Raw genomic sequence first — 17,247 nt, forward strand, 5'->3', positions numbered from 1 at the left:
GGATCTTATTTTTAAGTTTCCATCAAGTCAGTGTTACCATCGTCTTATTCGTCTTTATCGCAATCTTCTGAAAAACATTGAATGATAATAATTATTTTTATTAAAAAATATATGACCAATTTTTTTGGTACTTTGGTATCAATATTGAATCTTATTTATTTTATTTCTGAAATATGATAGAAGTTTTATAAATTTATTTCGTAAATTAAATTGTATGAGTTTTAAAAATTAAAACGATCGAATAATTTCTCTGACATTATTATTCTATTGATAGGATATTATATTAATATCAATATGAACTCCTTATTTATTTGAACACTGAAGCATGATAAAAGATTTATAGAGTTGTTATGTATATTAAATTATTTGAGTTTTAAAAAATTAAAACAAATAATTTTATCGGTAACATATTTTTATTAGTAAGATAATTGTTATAATACAAAATCCTGTCAAATATTGAAGTTTTTTTATAATAGTAATAATTGTTAAATAAAAACTAATACGATGATAGCCAATTTTTGATATGAATTTTATAGGACTGTTTCATAAGTTAAATTGTTAGCGATTCAACGGTGCGAATTGGATAAATGTTATATTACAAAATCCTAAACACCACAGAAGTCTTTTTTATAGTAGTATAATAATCTTAACCAATATTGAAATTTTTATTAATGAAATCCGAATCAATATAGAAGTCTTTTCATAATTGTATAATAATAATTATAAAATCCTAAAAATATATAATAATAAGTATAAATTCCTAATAATATAAATTTTTTTCATAATTCTATAATGACTGTTGTTATTAAATAAAATATTTATATTACATTGTCCTAATCAATATTGAAGTTTTTAATAATAAAATTCTGATCAATACAGAAGTCTTTCATTGTCCTAATGAATATTGAGGTCTTTAATAATAAAATTCTATTCAATATAAAAGTCTTTTAATAATAATATAACAATGACTATAAAATCCTAATCAATATGAAAGTGACCAAATTTTGGTACTTTTGGTACCGATGTTCCACCGAAAAGTGGTTTCGCTTATTAATAAAAGGTATTGAAGTGATTCCTCTTTTATTGAATGACAGAGTGTTCTTGCAAACATGAAAAACACCATACGTAATTTTTGACAAAGGGTATATTATCCATAGCTAAAATAACGCGTGTAAAAGAAATGGAAATATAATACTTTCAAAATAAGAACTAAAAGTGACCCCGTGCTAAACTAATGAAAACTCCACCTTAAAATCGTGAAAAATAGAGCTTTTTTACCCCACGGATAGAGATTATGAGTATCTTATTTACTGTCCTTGTGATAAATACGACTCTTACTTCTCAAATTAATAAACTACTTTCTCTTATTTTAAACTACTTGCTCTATCTTATACCGTTAATTAAATTGACCCATTTGATTCTAATTAAAATTCATAAATGTGAAATAGTTGAGAAAAAAATTCAAAATTATATTATCAAAGAATATACGTAACATACTTTAAATTGTTGTATATTTTAGACGTGAGATTATCGAGAACGTTATCATTCTATTGCTGAATAAACAATATTGAAAACATAAAATATTTACAAAACAACACTTGCGCATTTTTGGAAAAGTTTATGATAATTATCCTCAAAATTCTCATCTATAATTTTTTTCCTCACCTAAATTACTGTTTTATTAAATTATATCAATGCGACTCTTTAATTTCGGTAAACTGGGTCACATAAAAAATAGAAACATAACAAATAATCTGGTAAGCGGAGGTTATGAGATAAGTTAATAAAATTTTATCATGCAGTGAACGTACTATTTCATATAGCTGGCATAAACGAAAAGCAGTTTTTGAATAAGAAAAGTACTCTAACCTACATATCATCAGTTGGCCCCCATTAGCCATCGAAATCGCACATTTTTTATCACAATATATTTTGAAAATTAATTTCATTTAATATTCTCTCACATTTTGTCCAGATCATATTGTACGTAGCACTGGTGATGTCATTGACTACCGACCTGCTGATTGCACATGTGACCGGAGTCCGGACTCTAATGGTCCCCGCGGTCCAGCTTCAATTGCAGAACCACTAGAACTGTAGATATTATATAATTGCCGACTCGAAATATATGTATTAACCCTACAATTATAATTTGAACCACTAGTTAAATTTGATTGAAGATATTATGAAATTATCAACAGAATACACACCATTTCAGAACCACTAGAATTTGTTGGAGAGAACAACAATTTAAGGGCTATATAAGCCCTACTTCGTACCCTCTTACCAATCCACATTCGTCATTGTATTTCTGTAAACACATTTACGTACATGCGCCTGAATACATGGCACGGCAAATTCTCTTCGCGGTTCCATTCGCTGTACTTCTGTTAATTGGTAAGATCTTGCATATAATATTCGATCAATTAACATTTTCTATAGCTAATTATACTTAAGGTATAGTAGTATATGCAGCTGCGTGTACTTTTTATTGTCTTATCAAGTGACGCCAGCTGCTTGTTTTTTTCCTTCTTTTTTTAGCAAGTTACCGTTAGCTCATGTACTCCCTCCTCTTCTACATATCCATTTTTAAAATAAATTTTATCTCTATTTACATGTTCATTTATACTTTCAAAACAAATTTAATGGTGGTTTTTCAAATCCATCCCTCTAATTTCTACTTCCAACTTCCAAGGCTTAACTTATACTACCTCCATCCCAAATTAGATGATCCCGTTTTGGGCACGTAATTTTAGGTGCATTGACTGTCTACTTCCGAAATCTATTTTTTTATTTTTTCTTTTGTAAATAAAAAATTTATATTTTAATTTTTATTTACAAAAATAAAATTTTAAAAATAAGTCATATAGCTATACGGTGTGTCCAAAGTCAACGGGGTCATCTAATTTGAGATGGAGAGAGTATATAATTTGATTGAATTCACGTTTTCAGGACACTAATTAGGAGTATTCCATCATTTTCAAAACATTAATTAAAGTTTATACAATAGTTATTGGGGATGGGGAGTATTTAAGTTACCTAACTAATAATCTTTCGGCAAATAAACCAAACTTCAAACTGTGCATTTCAGGTGGTGAATCGGCAACATTCACAATCACAAACAACTGTCCCATGACAATCTGGCCAGCTGCATTCAGCAATAAGGAATCACCGCCCTCAAAAACAGGGTTCGAACTAGCTTCACAGGCATCAGATACTATCGACATTCCATCAACAGCAAAAACTTCCGGAAGAATATGGGCTAGAACATACTGCACTGCCACTTGCCGTACAGGAGAGTGTGGCCATGGTGGGGGAGCCTGCAGTGGAGCCACCGGTGTTCCACCAGCAACACTAGCTGAATTTACATTAAACGACAACGGTGGACTGGATACCTACGACATCAGTAATGTTGATGGTTTTAACTTGCGTGTTAGTCTAGCACCTGAAAACCAAGCATGTTTCACCGCCAGCTGCTCCGGTGATATCAATGCAGACTGTCCTGCAGATAGGGCAATAAAAGTTCCAAGTGGTAGTGACACAGTGGGATGCCTTAGCGATTGTGCGGCCTTAAATAGACCAGAAGATTGTTGCACTGGTGCATTTAGCACTCCAGGCACATGCCAACCATCAAAGTCGGCCATATACTTCAAAGAAAAGTGTCCACAGGCTTATGGCTACGCTTACCATGATCAAACTAGCACCTTCACTTGCTCTACTGGAACTAACTACAGAATCACATTCTGTCCTTGACAAGTACTGCTCAAAGTAGATTGATGCGGTATTATATATCTCGCAGACTGGTTAAGTTGCGCTCCCTTTATAGGTACTACACAATAAGAGACCAATAGTATTGAAAGAGTGATGTACTTACAACACTTAACCTTTGCCGTATTGTCTCGATTATAATTTGTAATGATTTCTCTCTTTGATTGTGTAATATATATATTTATATGTTTTTTTTATTTATTAGAAGTATATTATAATTGTTATTAGACATAAAACTTTCTATGTATTAGTACCTGACTATTTTTATTTTTATTTTTACGCTCATGTACATGTCATGATATAAATTTATTTATATTAGTTTATGACACGTGCCAAGCATGGGATTATATAAATTTTTTAAATTTATTATTTATTTAGAAATATAATATATTTGATATGCTAATGAATAGGATACGAGACCCGTCGCCCATTATAGATGCATTCAATCACCGGGTGATCGGTTTTAATCACATTTTCAACCATGTTAGCCAGTTTTGTTCAGGTGGTTAGCCAAGATTGTTCAGCTGTATTTCCAACCATGTTATTCAATCAGGAGAGAGTGAAGACCAATCTCGATCAACCCATCAACACCACACCTGGGTTGTTCACTCGCGCCAACTAGATTTGATTATGCCCTTCTGTAAGCATGTCCTTCGTAACAGAAGTTATTACCATATCAGGTTCGAACCTATACACGAGTTGATTCTCAAACCTATTTTAAAACATCTACTCTTATAAAGAATCATAAACAATAGTAATATTCACAAGACCAAAAGACGGTGAGATGAACAAAAAAAGAACTATATAATTACGTTTTCATGTTTTAACACTACAAGAAAATAAATTACACGTTATCTATTTATCTTCAGCAGTAAAATCAGGTTCTGATGGCTTCTGCAGCATTATTGCAGGCACTCTATCTGGGATCCTTGCTTTTTTCGTGCTATTGCGCCGTAAAGCACGAAGTGCATTAGCAGCAAATCGTGATGCATAGATGGTGGCACCTAAACTTGGTGAGCTTCCATCACCTTGGGCCAATGCATTTTGTAACCGATCTTCCTCCTCACGTAGTGATTCTTCCAGCTTCTTCCTACGGTACCGACGCCAGGCAGCCTGTATAAAGCAAGCAGCCCAAGTCCTCCACTGCTGTGAGTAGAACCTAAATGTATGACGGAGCTGCTTGCTATGGAGCCGCCGAAATTGGGATGCAACAAACTTCAAATCATCAGCCATAAGAGCAAATGCTTCAACTTCTGATAGAGCTTGAACAGTTCTAGTAGAGATTGGGAGGTTAGACGAGGAATGGGGATCCAGAGCCCATGTAAGTAGCTCCTCTCCACAGAAGTCTCCAGCTTTTAAATAATCCGAGTTAAAAAAGCCTGTGCGACCTCCATTTGTGGTCACAGTCAATAGTTTCCCTCGCATTACAAACAACATTTCGTCAACTGGATCGCCTTCTCGCACAATATAGCTGTCCTCTGTATAGAGCACTGGTTTGAGACGGTCACACAGAGCATCCAACAGTTGTTCATCCATTTTCTCAAACATTGGCACCTTAAGGAGGGAAAAAAATAAAATGAATATTAATAGGTGGAAACAAGCCCAATATAGTTACTTATGATGCAATTCAGAGGAGTTCAAGTTCAAAATCCAGTATCATAATGATTTACACATGCAACATAAGAATGCAATAATGATTTACAAATGGCACCACTAAAACATTCAAGCAAGAACTTTTGTGGGAGATCTTAAGCCTCAAGCCCTAATTTCCAACCCCCAGATCCCCGCAAGCATATGACCAGTTCGGTGGAGGCAGCAGTCTTATTCTTCTTAACAAATACGAGGATGCTATTTCAAAAATACTAAGGATACCAAGCTTACTTACACTTGTGCACCTTATTTTATATTGTTTGCTAATTTTCATGCCTGGTCCAATCTATTGCTTAGATGACTGTATAGTTACAATGAGTGCCCACCCTCTTGTACAATCTAAGAAGTATAAAGTTAATCAAGTAGAGCCTGTTGCAGTGCTATAATTAATTAACAACTTCAGGCACTAAATTTTCCTTTATCCTGATTTTTGTCTCTAAGCTGGATCTTTTTCATTAATAAGGGAGTAAAAGTGCACATTTATTTCAAATAAAAGACAGCTCACTTGGCCACTACCTAGTTGCTAGATACCTAACCTTGGCACTGTCCAAGAACATCACCTTGCCAAAAAGTATCAAACTAAATTTTTTACAGGTATTCTGAAACACACCAACTCACGAAGACAACGACATTTTTAGACTATCAATCTACGACTTTGATTTGGTCTTAATATATATTTTTTAAAATCCTAATATTTCTCATCGCATTCTCTAATTCGAACAGGTGCATCACCTTGTAGATAAATAAGGTTTTGAGTATCTATCTGAAGTTCTTTAAACCTCACACTCTCACGGTTAACTTTGTAAGGAACACTTTCAGATAATAGAGATAGAATAAGTATAGGGCACAACAATAGAGAAAGAAAAAAGAAGACATTATCAAGATGACAGTTGATATTCTAGAATATAATAAAGCTAATGATTTTAATAGTATGAAGACATTGTTGGCTTACTAACCCTAGTAAGCAATGCCAAACATAGATGACGTTTGATATCCCTTCTGAGGTCCTTAGGAAGATTATGAATCAAATTCTCTTCATCAACCCCCCTAGTTTCTTGCCATTTATACTGCTCATACCGCCTAATTCGCTCTCTCAGAGTCTCAGGGAGCAAACGATGAGACATCCACTGCTCTGCATCTCGCCTTTTCACTCTCATCTCCTCCAATCTTACCGTTGTGGATTGCAGGTAAGTCTGTCACCACAGAAGTGTGTTAATATTGTCATGTAATAAAATAAAAAGTCAAGATAATACATGAAGTCCTAGCAGTCAACTCAATCTTAAAAACACCACAATAATGTTGGAAGAGCAGGGAATATAAGAGGGTAATATATACATGTGAGACGGGAAAGAGATTCGGGAGCAAATCGATCTCAATTTCACTTCATGAAAAAATATGTCTACGCACCCTTGTGCGCGTATGTTTGTCTTATAGCACCTCTCTTTATGTATGTTTGCCTTATAGTGTTATGCTTGGGTCCTTTCTGCCAAGCCTTGTATAAAACATATAGGACCAATAATTTTGTTCTAAACAATATCAGGGGTACTAATACAAGTTAGACTCATCATTACAATTTACACGGAAGGGTCTAAATCTATCCATATTCTGTTCAACACATCAGCAGCTACATCTCCATCAATCCAAAAAGTGTCTTATAAAGCATTATCTAATATTATGACACTGAAGTACTGAACACTTGAAAACTGTAAGAATTTGTAATAAATACAGCCTACCTATCTAATATTATGATACTGAACACTTGCAAATTGTAAGAATTAGTGATCCATAAAGCCATACCTGCATATTTCCGATTAGAAAGGAAAATAGAACCAACCCAGAGATGGAAACAGAAACTGCGAAACAAATTTCCCACACATAGGTACTTGTTTCAAGGTCTTGGCCCAGGGCACTGTGAAAAGAGAATGATGAAACATTAGTGACCTGATTAATGATAATGTCATATGTTATAATGTATCCAACTCCTAAAATTATCATCTGAAGAGTGAGTTCATAATTTAAACAGTAGAAACTAGATTGTTTATTACAAAGTAAAATCTTGGCATGAAAATTATTCAAACAACATACTTTAATAAATTATGTGGAGAAGTAAATGTTAGTGAGTCTGTTAAGTGACCACATCACAAAAGTAGGAAGTTGATACCAAGAAGCTGCGAATATTAGCGCAATTTATTATTTATAATTATATGCCTATAAGATGAAAACTGTTTCCCTCACCAATGATTGTGTCTTCTGGTACCGTTTTCTTTGGTCGCTTTCTCTACTAGTAAGTCATGTGTGAATAATACCACGGGCTAAGGTACAGTCTCAAACTCACACACTATCTTGTATATTGTGCACTAGCTGGGGGCCTTCACGGAAACAACCTCCTTACTCTCCGGATAAGGGCATGGTTGCGTACATCTTACCCTCCCCAGACCCTGCTCTAAGCGGAATATACTGGGTATGTTTGGTTTGGTTTGGTTTATATGCCTATAAGTCTAAGGACCATTTTATATCTTTAAGAAAAAACATCCTTAAACTTATGATTTCTCCTTTGGGGCTTCATCATTTAATAATAAATTGTTAAGACAATTCAAAACTCATCACATCCATAGGATCGTAATACACCATAGTTGTGTTTGTTCAAGTAATTTATAACCTAAGATAGATCAGAAGAAAATACTTTGGTATATTTATAAAACTTTAACTTTCTACAAACCGCACTCTATCAGAGCTTAAGTAATAATAAGTGGGGTGCATCAAGTTTCTATAGAATTAATTTAAATTTAATAAAATTCCATTTAAATACAAGAAGGCATTCACCAAGTATTTTAAAAGTCCTTTTAACATATAATAGTACTCGATGTAGGGCTTTTCTTTCCAGATTCTAAAAAGTATTTTAAAACTAAGTAGCAAAAAAAGTGGATTATAACAAATCTTCTAAAATCTGGTGGTATTCAAAAACTTTGAAAATTTTTATTTATGTGTTGGAATTAGTTGGATTTCATAGTGATATCAAAATTTGGGATAAACCCAAGCTGAAATTAACTTGGACTCTACCAAACTCGGTGAAACCATAAAGTATTAATAGTTGTAATGTATACACCACTAAGTATAAACTCATAAGAAGATTTATGTAATTACAACCTAAGAGTGAATTTATATAACCAAATAGTGAAGATTTTTCTCAATTATTATTAATATAATTTTATATAAAATTTTCAACTAAAAATTGAAAATATCTACCTTGATACATGTGATGACTTAGTGCTTGTTTGGTATCATGATGGAAGTTATTTCATATGGTAACTTCTACTTCCTATCTACATTAAATATCATGGAAGTAACACAAACGTGTTTGGTTGACATGTTGGATATTTTACTTCCTGCATATTATTTGTTTGTATTTTTACTTTTTTGGATAATATATTTTCATAATCATAATGTCTTTTATTATAATTAAATGATAAATATCATTTTTTGATAAAAATAATAATCATACAAAATTTATACGACTTTTAAAAATTACTCCAAATTATTTAGCAATAATCCATACTAATAATTACACAAAAAATTAAAATTAATTAATTGTATTTTTTATTTTATATAAAATTTGTATATAAAGTTATAAACAAATTAATTATTCAAACTCATTCCTAACTCTAGATTGGATTATATTTTATAAATTTTTGACAAAATAGTATTATTAATATGTTACCGTTTTTTTTTAAAATTAAAAGAACATATTTTATATTTTTAATGAATAAATATAATTCAACAATATAAGTTTGAGTTACATATAATAATAATAAATAAATAATAATCTCTGAAAATTTTAATATTTAACTTTTTTACTATTATATGTATCAATTTTAGAATTGTTATATATTTTCACATGTATGCATTAAAGTTAAATCTGGTGGAAGTGTGAGTGACCGAGGGGGAGTGGGTAAGTAACTTCCTAGGTTTTACAGGTATTACAACTTCCCAGCTAGTTAGACTTCCTGTGTTTTTGGTAAACCAAACAACCTGATGGATTGTCACTTCCCAATCATTTAAAATACCCCAAAAACTTCCTGTCAACCAAACGACCTCTTAGGTTCAATAAGGGAACCAACAATGAGCACTGAGAAATTTTTAATTACAAAATAATGATTAATAAAAAAGACATTTCACATAAATTTTGATAAAAATTATCTGATCTTAAGTTTTCATGCATACTAGCTTAAGGGTTGATTTTAAATTTCAATTTTTCAGTAATTTTTTATATTTTAAAAATTTTCAATAATTTTAAAATAAACTAAAATGCAATTATCAGGATTTTATATTTACTTATTTTTAAAATCAATATTTTAAAACTTAAATTTAATATGTTGTTGGTGCGAATGGAACCTTAACATTTGTACGAAATTTTTTTGTATTATATCTATCAGCTACATCAATCTGAGTTTAAAAAAAAAATAATGGATGCATTAAAAGTGGTTGATGATAGATTGACAGAATACCATACCAAACTACAAATTATATCTTTGTTCGGTTATTATAGTTTAGTATATGTCCGAACCTTTGCCATTGGCCAATATTCAATATATGTAGTAAAACCTTTATAAAATCATTTAACAAAATAATAAACATAATCGTACTATATTTATCAAAAGAATCATAAATACATAATTTAATCGATTGAATAGACCTACATATACATAAATGGTATATATAATATATTATATATGTTGCAAGAAAAAATATACATAAACTATTTGCATTATGTGCAATAAAAATTAATATATTAATTCAATTTGCTAATAATTGTAAACATATATACAAATATATATATATATTATACATATATCCTAAAATAATAATTACAAGATTAAATTATTCATATAGGGTCAGGTTTTAGATGGAACCGTGTTATATGTTATACTTAGAACTTAGACCTTGTTGTGTGTTTACCTTATTGTGTGTTTAAAATTATCACTAGTATTAATTACATGTTATATATATGTGGCATTTATTAATCATTATCGGAGGATCATAAAAAATGAATACTTAGCAAATTGAATTGTTTGCATGTATCTAGGCAATCTAGGGCTAGATTTGTTTACTGAAGTGAGAGTGGCAGCACTATGGTAATGGAAGCAGATAAAGACTAAATTGTGTAGTATTTTTAACATCTCGGGGAAGAAGTCAGTTCCCTAATCTCTCTAAATAATGTGTGAGTAAATCTTTATATAGGGAGCTCCAAGTCTTTAACAACTATAAGAGCATAACATCTTTGGAGCACTGTAATATCATTAATCACATAAGTTACTTCACTAGACTGTCTCGTTAACAAAATCAAATTTGAGTCATGATAGGGCTTCGCAGTCAAGTAGATGGATGCTCCACGTTATGCATCACACTGCAAGAAAGATTGAAAGCTTACTACTCTAGTATATAGATGCCCCCACAAGTCGACAGTCTGCATATGATGTAATTAGTAGCTTAATGAGAGAGGGGGGTGGTCCTCTCCCAGTAGCATGTGAACGCAAGAAGTTCAAGATAGATGTTTATATAAATACATATGTTAACTCTGATAATATAAGAAAAATGTGGCATTTAAAATATCTAAGACCTCACCTTGGTATTAAAATATTAATTGCAATACTAAGAACAGCAGTTTAAACATCAGGCAGACACTGATTATAAATTACTTCAAATTTGCCATGTTCTTACCTCAAGTTCCGCAAACCCCACCACAGACAATAGAAAATTTTCTTGGGAAAATCCATTGAATTCACTACACCAGAATCAAGAGCATCAAGGAATATTCCGAAATCAAAACGTGTTGTATTTGGTGACTTGATTGGACATGCTTCTTCCAAATCTATTCTATAACGCCCACTAGTGTCACAATAAAACGTTGAGTGAATGCAGTCAGACTGGTCATTGCAAGCATTCCGCCAACATGTTGTTTCACGTTCTATCGAGAACAAGTACCAAAAAGCTCCAAGGACCTACAGAATAGCGACATTGTGACTCTTAGAGAATTAGAGGAAATACTGGTATAAAGAATACAATAAAACTCATCAGCCCTACACTACATTACTAGTTTTTACCACAGAATATTTTACCCTAACTTGCAAAGAAGTAAAAATTAACAACTAAAACTACTGGAAATTTGCTTCGGCAGAAAAAGAACATGCCTTATTTTATAGTTACTTACATGACTAGCAAGCATGTAAAGAAAGAGGTTGACTGCAGCTCCAGCCCATGCAGTTTGGGTAAGTATGCCAGAAGTTCTTGTGACCTCTTTATAGAGTGGATAGACTCGAAGAAACCTTGGTATGTATTGGAATAGAACAACAAACTTTAACAAGTTCTTTGTATTAAGAGATTTTGAGCCACGTAGTTGAGGAATTATGATCAAAATTACCACCTGTTAGAATCACAACGAATCAAGAGTCACACTAGTCACTGACTTGGTAAATTAGGAAAACAGAAATATGGAACCGTGCAATAAGAAAACAAAATATGGTTTCAAAAAAAAAATACAAAAAAAAATACAAAATATGGGAACACATTTAACAAATGCTTGCATCGACATGCTAATTGCCTGGATGTGAGCAACAGTTATATTAATTATGTTGAAGATCAAGCAAAGCGATATATATTAATATGGGTGTGTGCGTGCACTTTTCTATGTAAACACAACACTTAGGACCACGGTCGAAGTGCATTTGTATGCAACCAAGTCTACAAGGAGAGAAATAAGCATTTGGCTTATTCTTGTCACTGTACTTAAGTAAATTTTATAGTACTGGAAGAACCAAACGTCCCCGTTTTTACCAAACTGCAATATTTAAAATATGCAGGCAGTGTATCGAAGTTTGTATTCACTTACCTGTGGCAGAGGAAGCACTGCAAGTATATCAATCAAGAAATACGAAGACAAATATCGCTTGGCTATTACCCAACCATCTTCAACCAAAACACCTCTTCCAAATACTCGAGAATAAGGAGCAATAAAACCAGTACGAAACTGGAAGATAATATGTATTATGTAAAATATGTCAGTGAACGAGCGCAACACACTGGCAGTTTTCTCCAATTTCTTGTCCAGCACTAAACACTTCCTGTCATCATCAATCACCGGAATGTAAAAGAATAAAGGATCCAATGAGACAGCAACCATGCAAGACAATACAAATATCTTATTCCATTTCTGCAGGAAGGATCCTTGTGGATCAAGAATTTTCTTGCTCGACCCCAAGCCTTTTGCTAGAATGCTACTAAAAGAATGAGATCGCAATGATCTTCGGAAGTTTTTGATCCCCTCAGAACTTTGCTCAAAGCCTCTTTGGAACTTATTTGAAATTTTTGATTTATAATTCCCCAAGGAAAATCCGTTATTTGTGGAATCTTGACCTTCAGAACTTCTGTCTGATTTCCAATCCTGGAATCTACGTAAACCAAACCAAATAATCAGATGCATAAACATTAAACTTCATGTCAGAAGTAAGTGTTGCAATATGGTCAAATTTAATTTCCACTACTCTAAAACATCAGCAGGGATCTTAAGGGTTAATATGAGCAAGTATTGTATGTATGAATTTTCACTGATTTTTTTTTTTAATATCCGATAATAGGTGAACAGTTTATATAAAGAAGTAAGTCTGGACACTCAATATGTCTGGTATTTCAATGTATCTTATATATTTGTCAACAACTTATTCACGGACATTACGATTGTACAAAGTTTTGCTAATCTACTTCTATATAAGAGCATCTCCAACCATGTAGACATTTTAGCTAAAAAGCCTAGTTGGCACTCAAATAGTACAAAATATACATATCCTCTAAAATTTCTGTCACGAAATATACATATCCTCTAAAATTTCTGTCACTTCGAGGGTAGACTCATGTTAGGTATAATTATAGCTGTCCAAATTTAGTCTTCTATGTTTGTTGATTGCATATCAATCATCTAAATACATCCGCGTCATCTGCCGCTCAAATTTTCATCTCTCCCCAATATGTAGAATTTGAAAATAATAATAAAATACTATTTTTAACATATAGCTGACCATTATAACTAACATCATTGGAGTACACCTTCTTGCAGATTCAACAAATTTTAGATAATCATATAATATTTTACCTAATAATGCTAATACCCTTGGATATGCTCTAACTAGCTAAATCGCATTCATTTGCCTATATAAAGTTGAAAATCACAACCTTCTTAGTAAGAGCAACACTTACATGACTCTTCTTAGTTATAGGGCTTGTGCCATCACAGAATTGAGATGTTAATAAACCATTTTACTTTTGGAAGGCTCTCATTTCATTGTCTTTACTCTTTTGATGGTTTATATTCAAAATATTGAATCCTACGTTTAACCAAAACAGCAAGTAGAGCAGTAGAGGTTACAAATTAAAGTACTTGAGCTTTACATAATTCTTCAATAAAATTAGAAGAAAAAGGAAAAAAAAAAAAAAGAAATTTACCTGTGGCACTAATACAACAAGATATGAGCTATAAAGGCATGGAAACAAGTCTTGTACAGTGATACAGCTGCAGTTCTACTAGTTGAAATGCCAATAAAAATAATAATAGGATTAAGAAGTGAAGAAACTTACTGTACAAACTTCTCCTTCTTGTAATTCATTGGTATGTATTATGCAAATGCACTGTCTAGAAACAAACTCTGGCTTTCAATCAAAGCAAAAAATCTTATTTGTATTGAAAGCTGCTTCAAGTAGAAACACGGAGCATTGAATATCTACTCCTGGAGATCCAAAAAAAAAAAGTGATCAGTGAGTTGCATATTTACAAGAGCATACATTGATGATACTTTGGGGTTGCAGAGGAAACAGACTGAGCCTATTTGTATTATCGGATTCAGAATTAGGATTATATTAACCAACGAATTTGAGCCAATTTATCTAGTTGGACAAAAAATTATATTTGAAATTCAGCTTTTACCAAACATTTAACCGGGCTGAAGTATTTTTCCTGATTTTAAATGTTACACTTAGTGTCAATACATCATACATATTGTACGAATCAAAACGAGTTCGACTTTCAAAGCCTCCAGATCAAGCTTGTTAGTGAACAACTTGTCTGACTTACGGCCATTATCGATATCCTTAAAGTGGCTTAAACTAATAAAATCAAACTATCTTGGTCATAATAAAGTGTTGCATAAAACATTTAAAAGTTACCACAAAAAAATCTTATTCAAATTCTTGAACTCATACTTGTAACATAGATTTCATATAGATTAATGGCATTTCATTAAACTTCACAAAATCACACAAGTTAACACAAGTAGAAAACGAAACTATTTAGGAGGAAACATAACATATTCCAGTTTTTTTTTTTCCCCAGAACATATTCCAGTTTTTAATCATACACGAATCACAAATCTTGAACTTGAGGTCTTCAGCATTGTAGCAGTAACTTAAATAATGCAACGAGATTTTATTTCAAGACAGAGCACGTAATATACTAATAATACACATCCATCCACGCTTAATTTTTACTAGTAATAATATGCATCCATCCACGCTTAAGTTTTTAAGCAAACACTAAAAAAGAAGAAAAACACAAATTAATATTTCACATACATAATCCAGTAACACAAAAGCATTTCTGCTTCTCGGATTCGAATCGCTTTGTTCCAAACACCTGATATACTAGAAACCACTACTCCTACTCGATATCTAAATCAAACCTCCTTTCATAACTACCGATCCTCGAACACTCATAAGCAATTAAATGCCAACAACAAAACACTCAATCAAAACTAAACGACAAAACCAAACCAAACAAGACACCAGAAAACTCTAATTAATCACAAATTGCGCAATTCGAATCAGAAGTGTATTGATAACACAACGAAATATAGACAGACGTACATACAGATACAAACAAACACATCAATTTAAAAAATAAATCAGTAAAGTTACCGAATCGAGGCGTAACGAACAACGAAAAAATCGCAAACTGAAGTGCCTCGATATTGGTGCTGCAGCGACTGAGAGATTGATGATGCAAATAACTAAACTTAATTGACTTGGAATTGGTGGAGAATGTGATCGACCGAGCAGGAAAGTTCAGCGAAATTTCTAGGGCAGGGTATTTTGGTTTTAATGTCTTTTTGGATTTTTCGAATATATTTTTCAAGCATGCTTTACTGTATGTGTTTATATAATCACTGTTGTAGTGGCGATGGGAAAGAGATGAAACTCTTTTCTTACAGTCTAGATTTGCGGTTATGTTGTAAAGTAACTGCTCTTCCTCTATATTTTAGGTATCGTACGCACTGCGGCATCTGAAAATTCGATTCCGTTCTATTCGACAATTTTATTAGATGTATAAAAATTACTCTAATTATTTAAAATTTGGAAATAATTTTTTGAGAGTTTAACAAACTAGCAAATATTATATTTAGCTGAAAAAATTTAATTGAGTTTCGGAACATGTAAAATTATGTGAGAAATAATACACTTATGCAAAAATACATGGAATTAATCTTGTAAAGCTAAACTGAGTTGTCAAAGACAGTGGATGAGATGACCCATTTCTCGTAGGCTTTTCCAGCTCAATGTGGAAATTATTTATCTAATCATCAGCCATTGAATCATACAATTGCTTCCACGTTATTCATTTTGATGTAGGATCTTATTCCTAAATTCCCAATTGTTCTATTAGGAGAGTAGTTTACTAATCAGTTACAATAATCACCCGTCTGCTTATAATCGCATATTAACTGATAAAAAAAACAAGAGTTTACTTTGACTTGGTCAGACAATATGACCAATTACAGTACTAATTTGTTCTTAAACGGCCTAACTGCTAGATTAAATATATTATTTAATTTATTTATTTAATACATGTGATTGTATTCTTCTTTCTCTTTGTTGCGTGTTTTATATATTTAAATAAATGAAAAATTATAAATGACAGACCACGGAACCTTGTCCAGACACATTGTAGAGGTTGCTAATTGTTTATTCAAAATTAAAATCTACAAAATGTATGTCCTATTTTACATAACAGCATAAGTAAAATTAAAGTTTTAAAAATAAATGTAAAATTATAAATAAAATTTTGAATTAAAGTAAATGATTTCCAAAACATAACTTGGTAATTACGATTGTCCAGCAATAATTTACATGACACCAAATTCTCACCTAGAAAATATTAAAATAAATTACTTGGGACAACAATGTGTTACTCCGCCTTTGGGAGTATGAATTATTAATATTAAAATAAATATATTGATACAAAATTTTGGTGTTGGAACACTACAATGTATACTTAAATTACCAATAATAATTATTGATTTGAAAATAATAATATAAATATTTAGTTTTAGCAATATCTATACTATTAAAGCCGAAACATTAAAAATTTAGTCGGTCGGTACTTGGGCCAAAATATTGATCTATCTATATAACTAATCTATTTTTATAATTTTGGATCAATTATTCTATTTAACTAAAATATGCTATATTTTTTACTATTAAAGCCAAAACACTGAAAGTTTGGTCGGTCGATGCCTGGGCCGAATTTTACGAAGCTATCTATATAACTTATTATTATTTTTAACTTTGGGCCGAAGGCTTATCTATATAATCAATTATTATTTTTAACTAAAATATGTTATCTTTTTTACTGTTAAAGCCGAAACATTGAAAGTTTGGTCGCTCGGCACTTGAGCCGAAATACGGGGCTATCTAAATAACTAATTATTCCTTTTAACTTTAGGCCGAAATATAGGCCTACCTATATAAATAAATATCTTTTTAACTCAAATATGTTATCATTTTTATATT

General features: G+C 31.8%; 2 protein-coding genes across 2 annotated transcripts; one reads left to right on the forward strand and one right to left on the reverse strand.

Annotated features, from left to right (window-relative positions):
• Positions 1-2,279: 2,279 nt before the first annotated feature.
• LOC108226674 (thaumatin-like protein 1) lies at positions 2,280-3,965 on the forward strand. Its single transcript, XM_017401668.2, has 2 exons — positions 2,280-2,397; positions 3,092-3,965. The coding sequence occupies exons 1-2, from the start codon at positions 2,346-2,348 to the stop codon at positions 3,751-3,753; spliced, it is 714 nt and encodes a 237-aa protein (XP_017257157.1). The 5' UTR covers positions 2,280-2,345; the 3' UTR covers positions 3,754-3,965.
• A 588-nt stretch (positions 3,966-4,553) lies between these two features.
• LOC108228175 (cyclic nucleotide-gated ion channel 1) lies at positions 4,554-15,587 on the reverse strand. Its single transcript, XM_017403689.2, has 8 exons — positions 15,376-15,587; positions 14,044-14,192; positions 12,305-12,863; positions 11,627-11,839; positions 11,137-11,417; positions 7,216-7,327; positions 6,375-6,611; positions 4,554-5,322 (listed from the first exon to the last, which is right to left on the reverse strand). Exons 2-8 carry the CDS (start codon positions 14,070-14,072, stop codon positions 4,624-4,626), a joined length of 2,130 nt encoding a protein of 709 aa, XP_017259178.1. The 5' UTR covers positions 14,073-14,192; positions 15,376-15,587; the 3' UTR covers positions 4,554-4,623.
• Between the last annotated feature and the right edge of the window lie 1,660 nt (positions 15,588-17,247).

Source organism: Daucus carota, chromosome 6 (assembly GCF_001625215.2).
Source record: "Daucus carota subsp. sativus chromosome 6, DH1 v3.0, whole genome shotgun sequence".
NCBI lineage: Eukaryota > Viridiplantae > Streptophyta > Magnoliopsida > Apiales > Apiaceae > Daucus > Daucus carota.